General features: G+C 35.4%; 2 protein-coding genes across 2 annotated transcripts; one reads left to right on the top strand and one right to left on the bottom strand.

Moving 5' to 3' along the window:
- The first annotated feature begins 762 nt into the window (after positions 1-762).
- LOC136816962 (selenocysteine-specific elongation factor-like) lies at positions 763-3265 on the top strand. Its single transcript, XM_067073305.1, has 3 exons — positions 763-964; positions 1635-1934; positions 2121-3265. The coding sequence occupies exons 1-3, from the start codon at positions 812-814 to the stop codon at positions 3048-3050; spliced, it is 1383 nt and encodes a 460-aa protein (XP_066929406.1). The 5' UTR covers positions 763-811; the 3' UTR covers positions 3051-3265.
- Positions 3266-4275: 1010 nt separating this feature from the next.
- Positions 4276-5683, bottom strand: LOC136816963 (neuropeptide Y receptor type 6-like). Its single transcript, XM_067073306.1, has one exon. The coding sequence runs from the start codon at positions 5453-5455 to the stop codon at positions 4517-4519; it is 939 nt and encodes a 312-aa protein (XP_066929407.1). The 5' UTR covers positions 5456-5683; the 3' UTR covers positions 4276-4516.
- Positions 5684-8229: the final 2546 nt, after the last annotated feature.

Below are 8229 nucleotides of genomic sequence, written 5' to 3'. Positions count from 1 at the left end.
AGGTCAAACGATTTCGGTTTTTTGTCATTGGAATACTAAATAGTTATATTTAGTTCGGTGTGGGAGTATTGATGATGTTGAGGCTAACCTTTGGGTACCATCTTTTGTTTTACGGTTGGCCTAGCAACATCTGAGAAAGCAAACACACGCACCCAAATTTATCCTGTATAAATGTATACAATGTTTTTTTTTTGTTTTTTTTGTCATTTCCTTTAATGTGAAAAAAAGAAAAGATTTTTATTTTTGAATATCTCTAATGGTTATTTTGCACACTGCAAAACCGTTTCCATTTTTCACGACGTCTTGTTTCATGTCATTAAGACAATTTTTATTCAGGATTTCAATTTAATGAGTACCGTCCAAGTTGACGAAACCTATTTGCAGCACTGATCTTATATAGAACGACGCTCTACTCCTTAGATTCCTTCACTAAACCTTGACCGCAAGAAGAGAGGCATCAAGTAAAATCTTTTAGGAATTTGATATATGAACCTACTGAGCTAAACCAGAACTTAGCGCATTGCAGCCACAGATTTATAAAGAAGTGTGTCGTATTTCAGTAGGAAATTCTACCTAGGTCACGTGATATTACAATAGAATTTCAGCGCTTGACCAATCAGAAGCTTCGCGGGTTTGTGAAAATAAAAGCTTTTTTGCTTGGAAGAACTTAAAGCACGCCCTCCGGGCTTTACAGAAATCTGTGATTGTAGCCGGGCTCTTCTTCATTGTAACCACGGCCGGTAGTGAATTAACAATCAAATGTATTTTTTTATTATTCTTTATACACACAGGAGGTGCACAGATCATTGACATGATGATGTTAGTAGTTGATGTTGTGAAAGGAATGCAAACACAAACTGCAGAATGTCTTGTCATTGGTGAAATTCTTTGTGAAAAGATGGTCGTTGTCCTCAACAAAGTTGATCTCATTCCTGAACAGAAGCGACAAGCCACTATAGAAAAGGTAAACCATAGACATAGATGTTTTTAGTTTTAGCAGGGGCTAAATTTTCTATAGATTCAGGTTAAATACAGTTCGGATGTGTTAGAAACTTACCTTATTGGAACTAATATTCACGGAAACTAATATTCGCGGTCGAAAAAATATCGGAAAAATTGCATTTCGCGGGTTTTAATTTTCGCGAATTTGCCCTTTTTTGGACGAATTTTTATTCATTTTCCTAGGGATTTTTCAAATTTTTTTGAAAACTATTTTGCCAAAAAACCGCGAATAACACTAAAATTAATTCATGCAAATTAGTTCCAATAAGGTAGTCAATTTATTTTGACAAGAATTAATTTCGTTCAGCAGAAAAAACTCAGAACAGAAAAAATAGTTTTGGCAAAAACTTATTGATATTGAGGCAGTTAATTTTTTTGTCTGGTGAGAACTAAATTTGGTGAAAAATGTTTGCGTAAATTGGTTCGCCTTTGCCCTAAAATAAGTATTTTAGTCAAAAATTTGAGGTTAAATTGCAAAACCGTGAAAATACTTTTGGTATCCTTGACATCTTTTCATGAGCTCAAACGCGAAATTTGATCCTCGCGAAATTTTGTCCCATTAAAGTACTTTTTCCTAATTTTATATAATAATCCTCAAAATCTTTTCACTTCTCTATGATATTATATTTTAGATGACGAAACGTATGTTGAAGACGCTGGAGAACACCAAATTTGCCAACAGTACTGTCATCGCTGTTGCTGCCAATGTTGGTGCAAGTGAAATCACCACAGATGTCCAACGAATCGGTATGGATCAACTCATCACATGCCTACAGTCTCAAGCATACATTCCAACAAGAAATCCCGAAGGATCTTTACTGTTTTCAGTTGACCATTGTTTCTCTATTAGAGGTCAAGGAACTGTCATGACGGGCACTGTATTGAACGGCTCAGTATCGGTCAATGATAACGTTGAAATTCCAATTTTAAAGGTATGTCGTTTTGTTGATAGAAAGGACTATCAAAAACTTAGAATCCAGTTCAAGGGTGTAACAGAATAATCCCATAGAAGTTCCTTGAAACTTGAGTGAAAAACCCAAAGTTTTGCAATTAGGTTACAGTATTTTTCTAAAACATTCACACAAAGAAGCAAAAACTATTATTTCTCATTTCTTCAGGAAACGAAGAAAGTGAAGTCCATGCAGATGTTTCGGAAACCTGTCAAAAGTATTGTGCAAGGTGACCGAGCTGGTATCTGTGTCACTCAGTTCGATCCCAAGAAGTTGGAAAGAGGCGTGGTCTGCTCACCGGGGTTCCTACCAACCCTATACGGAGGTATCGTCAAAGTCCATAAAATACCTTACTTCAAAGGGAAATGTTTGAACAAAGCTAAATTTCATATCACGGTTGGCCATGAAACTGTCATGGGGAAATTACAGTTTTTCGGGAAACCCCCTAGTGACAATGATCATGTAGATGAGGAACAATTTAGCACAGATACCGAATATGAATTTCAAGAGGAACTCAACGAAAAAACTCAAACCAAACTGGCGAATACCAACGATCGAGAGACTCAATACGTTATGATTGAGTTTGATCACCCGGTCATTGGGCAGGCTGATTCCTTAGTCATCGGATCTAGACTGGATACAGATATCAATTTGAACACGTGCAGACTAGCGTTTTACGGGCGTATAGTGTTACCATTTTTATCTAGAGACTATCAGAAAGAAGAATTACCGAAATTGAAGATTTTCAAATGGAAGAGCAAAGAAGGGACTGTTGAACGCATGGCTGATGAATACAGCGTCATTGTAAAATCTTTATTCAAGAAAGAAACAAATTTAGCTTTATTTACGAACATGAAAGTCAAGCTAAGCTCTGGAGACGAGGGAACGATTGAAGGTAGCTTTGGTCAAAGCGGTAAAATCAAAGTCCGGATACCTAAAGGATTAGCTGACTCTACTAAAGAGAGGCTGAGTACCACTAAAAAGGGTAAAGGTAAACAGGCTAATGAGAATGGAAGCGAGGCTAAAGAGCCTATTAAAGTTTTACTGGAGTTTAAAAAGTACATATATGATTCATCGCACAAAATGATTCAAACTTGATAAGAGTTTTTGTTTGGTTTGTTTTTAATTTTGGTTGGCTTTTGTGTTTCGACTTTTGAATCTTTCTCATAATGACCATAATGGTTGTCGGTAAGCTTTTCTAGGTAAACTAGTATGGTAGAATAAGCTAACGGCCCAAACCCTGAAATAATCAAATATTACTGAAATTTGGTACAGAGGTTTCCTATGGGTTTAAAACTCCTTTTTAGGTAACAACACGATGCTTTTAATTAAAGAACATTCATATAAAATACTTCCACAAAGAGATTTAGTATGTGACATTGAAAAAGGACACTTTTTTTGACAATAGGATATATGACAATAGGGTTAGCAAATGATTTTTTAAACTATATATAGTAGGGGGAATTTTGTTCGATTTTTTGGAATCGCTTGACTGTTTTGTTAGAAGCACTTGTTATACATTTTTGGAAAGCTAAGGGGTAGGGGAATCGAAATTACTATGTTTCCAATTTTTTTTCGGACACTTTGGTGTGATTTTCGGACAAATATGACGGTCTCAGGCAAAAATCACAGGGTTAAAAATTAATCAAAATTTTAGCTCGAGAAAACGAAGACCTGTTGTATATTTTTGGAAAGCTCTCAAAAAATTAAGATTAGAGATATATTGCAAGTATAGGTGATTTCTGTACCTAACTCGAGATATTAACCCTTGAAAACCGTGTTTTCGGCCAGAAACAGCTATTTTGTCCAGTTTTTGCGCTTTTTGAAGCTCAATATCTCGAGTTACGTACTGAAATCACCTATACTTGCAATATATCTCTAATCCTAATTTTTTGAGAGCTTTCCAAAAATATACAACAGGTCTCCGTTTTCTCGAGCTAAAATTTTCATTAATTTTTAACCCTATGATTTTTGCCTGAGACCGTCATATTTGTCCGAAAATCACACCAAAGTGTCCGAAAAAAAATTGGAAACATAGTAATTTCGATTCCCCTACCCCTTAGCTTTCCAAAAATGTATAACAAGTGCTTCTAATAAAACAGTCGAGCGATTTTACAAAATGCCCTCTACTAATACTTGATTTATAATTACAATTTATCATACTAAGTATAATTCAATTTTTTTATATACAAATAACTATTTTTGCCTTATTATCGTTTAGTTTGAAGAATCTATGCCTCGCGAAATTAACGAAATTTATAATATATTTGTTACCTTTTTCGAAATATGATTTTAATTTTGGGAGCATTCAAAGATACATTTACCATTGAGAGTAGCCTGGACAGCAAAAGTACCTACGATTTTTTAACTTGACGTATCTTACCGAAACTCAGGGTTTGAAATCATTGAGTTGACAAAGGCTGCATTTTGGTTTCGACGTTGAAAAATCAAAGAATGTTTTACATCTTCCATATCCAGGCTACTTCGAAAGTCTTGAATAACTATAATCTAAATCACCTTTTTAAAATTTTCAAATTTTAAGTCTGTGTAAATTAGGTAGTGAATCAGATAAATTGTTCGTTTTGGTCATTATCATTTTTACCGTAGACTATAACTCTTCGAAATCGTGTAAATTTTCTTTTAGCTTTAGTACCACGGCACAACAACCATTTCCTAAACTTATGATCTTGCGACACGTAAATCAAACAATTCACAGCATTATTGATGTAAAACAGGAATGTAGCTATTTGAATGGCATAAATCAAAGCTCTGTTTCGTTTATTTCCACCCACCGCCCATCCAATGGCGTTTAAAGTGACACTCATCAGACGCCCGGGCGTGACACATACAGCGAAAACGAGGACGAGGCGTTTCAATGTTTCCAGTGCAATTTTGTTTTGTTTTTGTCTTATATGGTTGTCACACATCCAAATTGACCTCTCCTCAAGATGAAATCGGATTCGCTGGTAACACCATAACATAAACCTGATCGGGATAATGCATTCAAATAACAGCAATACTATATGGAAACCGAATAAAACCCGATCGGTTAACATTTGAGGGTTGATTATCTCCAAAATGCCCTCGACAGCAAAAGGTGAACACGAAATCCAAAATCCGAAACAAATCCAACAGACACGACTCTTAGACCACGGTTTAGCAAATGGTTCCGTTATCTTCCGATACCGTTCATATGACATTCCGCATAGAATCAACGCTGATACGGTAACGGCAACATACATCGGGAAAACAGTTGCGAACCGGTAAATCCGGTTTTCAATATGTCTTTTCAAGACGTAGTCTTCATACATATGCAAAGGAACCACGATACAAACCAATATATCAGTGATCGCTAATTGGATTTTAAATACATTGTGCGCTGTCATGTTCCGGCGTTTGTGTATTCCGTAATATGTTATGACCAGTAGATTACCGGATACTCCGAGGCAGAACAGAATGGAGTAGACTGATAACATCAGATTGTTCATTAAAACATCTGCCATCTTTTTGCTGCTGTCTTTTAACAAAATTTGTTCTCCTGAATGAGATGAAGTTGAAAAGTTTTTCTTTTCTGATTTGATATAGAAGAGAAAGATATATATTATTCCTCTTAAGAGTTCACCAGTGTTAAATTTGCATGCAATTTGAACTCTATGTTATAATAACAGCACCTTTCGACAAAATTATCAACAATATACCTTTCTCTTTATCAAAATTATTCGTATATGTTTTTTTGAGCTGGTATACCTAATTTTAGCGCAATTTATATTTTTGCATCCGATTTGCTACCGCATCTACCACTTTAACTATTTTTGCAACAATGTTTTATTTCTCAAACTATCTCTATTATTTTGCTATATAATTTATAACTATGTGTGTCCGGGGTATGTCCGTTTCATGCCGTTCACTAAAGTTGCGTGATGTTTGATATCGTAGATGTCTATTATAATCAGTACAGTAGTCAGTTTGGTCACCACTGGGTTCTCAATTAGATTTCGCGACAACAATGTTAATACTTCCTCTCTTGTTTTCTGTTTTTTCAACAAAAACATAGGTGTTGAAACTGCTTTTACCTCAAATTTTCAAACCACCACCAAAGCAAGCTTATTTCGACTCTCTCGCATCGCGTCCTGTTTTTTCAACAAAAACACAGGTGTTTAAACTGCTTTTACCTCAAAATTTCAAACCACCACCAAAACAAGTTGACACATTTTTCTTAGTATCTCAATCATATAAAGTTAACTAATAGTCTAAACGATTTGTTTTTTATATCGACACTCATATAATTTAAATACACTATAAATGAAATTATAGAAGGGGTTGGGATTAACTCGTCTTAATCAGCATGGAATTGTCTGGAGTTTGCTTTTAAAATCTATACTATGACGAAGTCTATTGAAAACGTTGACCACTATAACTCTTGCTACATATCATCAGTACAATAGTACAATAATACTACTTCAGTACAATAATAAATAACATTGCAATCTTTGTACTCGACATTTTGATCTAAAGTTCGTCCGGTATCATTGTGCTGTTTTCCATAAGATTTTTATACAGTGGGGTGGACGAACCTTTTCAACAAATTTCTTGGTAATGTTTAGATATTCATGGAAAAAAGCAAAATTTTCAAACAAAAACCTTGGAAAAAATCATTTTCATGTCTTGAAGTGAGAGTAGAACTAAGATCAGTCGTTTAGACCCCCTGGAAAAGTTCTGAGGCAAAATGTGCGAGCCATAAGGGTGACTTTTTCACACCCTCGAAAGTCCCTCAAAGGGGTACAGAAATCATCAAAAAGCAAATTGACTTGAGAGTAAGTTATAGAAGTCAAAAATCGACTCCCTCGAAGGGTCATAAATTCTTGAAATTCTAGACTAAAATTTGGATGTAATTTTGTGGGAATAGTCTCTCTAAGTGTGGCAAAAATAGACAACATTTTCGAAATCCAGTCTCTCTAAGGGTCGATTTTCATACATTGGCTTGGATTTATACCCGTCGTCATCTCGCGAACCTTCTTGTACAACCCCCCCCCTGGCATCTTGCTCATCGAAGCGAAATTCCATCAGCTCCTTTGGGGCCCTTTGGACTTACCAAACAGTATTTAGCAGCCAACAGTCCCTTTCAGCACTTTTGGACAAGATAACTCATCCAGCAAACTTGTGCCCGTTAGGAGACAATCTGGGTCGTAAACTCCTTACACGCAACCATATTATAATGGAACACAAACTTACAAGAGAATGTCAGCAGATCTTGTATTGGTTGATACACCCCTGTCGTACTGCACCGGTGAGACTTTTTCCTACAATGGTGATAAGAGGATTGCTATGGAAATCTCAATACACGTTTTTTTTAAGAAACTAGTTTTACCAAGCAGCCTCAATGTTTCTTAAGAAATCGGCCTTTTGAGCCTTAAATCAAATGTTTCTAAACTTTTTGACATAATCAGCCTCTGGAAGGCTGGATTGGAAGGTTCTTAAAAAAAGGAATTAAAAAATGTTATTTTCTCATTCTCAGCCTCAGCATGTTTCTTAGTTTTCAGGCATTCTGACTGAGCCTCATATTTCTTAAAAGTGTGTTTCTTAAAAAAAAAACGTGTAGACCTTTTCATAAATTACGTCACGAACATCACTTGCCTCTTATTCAAACAATTTTTTTTTTTTTTTTTTTTCAAGAATATAGTAATTAAATATTAAATTAAAACGTTACAATATATAAATTGCTTAAAATACGTAGAGCTAGGAAATTCAAAGTTAAATAAAGAAAAAAAAATTGAAATCACGACACAAACAAAACTGAAAACTGAATCGAAAAACTATCGAAATAGCACAACCTAGCGGGTCATGCCAAACTCAAAAGCATAAACAAAAGCAATGGTCAATACGGTGAAAATATTAAGTACTAAAATCTATGAAAAGCTAACATTTCAAAATATTATTATTTAATAAGTCAATCTCATCAAACCTAAGGTTTGGTTTTAGTGTTTCGTGTGCCGCGAATACATGTTACGACGGATCTCGTTAAAGCAAACGAAATTTTGTTCTGATCCAATTTTTGGTTTGAGACGCGTGAGAATCTGTCTTATCAGCTAGTAGATTAGCTAGCGCTCCAAAGAAGTGCTCAGCCTCTACACCCATTCCACCATTCATGGAAAATATCAACGGAGTGAATGATCCATGATCAACTTTGATAATTCGTTCGTTGTAGTTTCTCTTTTTTTCCCGTTCGTTTGACGCAAAAGCGCTTTTGAGACTTTGGGCTGTGTATCTCAGAGCATAG

The sequence above is a fragment of the Clytia hemisphaerica genome, unplaced genomic scaffold (assembly GCF_902728285.1).
Source record: "Clytia hemisphaerica strain Z4C2 unplaced genomic scaffold, Clytia hemisphaerica genome assembly, whole genome shotgun sequence".
NCBI classification, from domain to species: domain Eukaryota; kingdom Metazoa; phylum Cnidaria; class Hydrozoa; order Leptothecata; family Clytiidae; genus Clytia; species Clytia hemisphaerica.
Note: the sequence above shows the minus strand (reverse complement) of the source record. Positions and strands in the feature narration are given on the sequence as shown.

Excerpts from the sequence above, each read along its gene's own strand:
- LOC136816962 (XM_067073305.1), top strand. The coding sequence starts at position 812 with ATGATGATGTTAGTAGTTGATGTTGTGAAAGGAATGCAAACACAAACT. Across the intron at positions 965-1,634 it reads GACAAGCCACTATAGAAAAG|ATGACGAAACGTATGTTGAA; the intron begins GTAAACCATAGA and ends ATTATATTTTAG. Across the intron at positions 1,935-2,120 it reads TTGAAATTCCAATTTTAAAG|GAAACGAAGAAAGTGAAGTC; the intron begins GTATGTCGTTTT and ends TCATTTCTTCAG.
- LOC136816963 (XM_067073306.1), bottom strand. The coding sequence starts at position 5,455 with ATGGCAGATGTTTTAATGAACAATCTGATGTTATCAGTCTACTCCATT.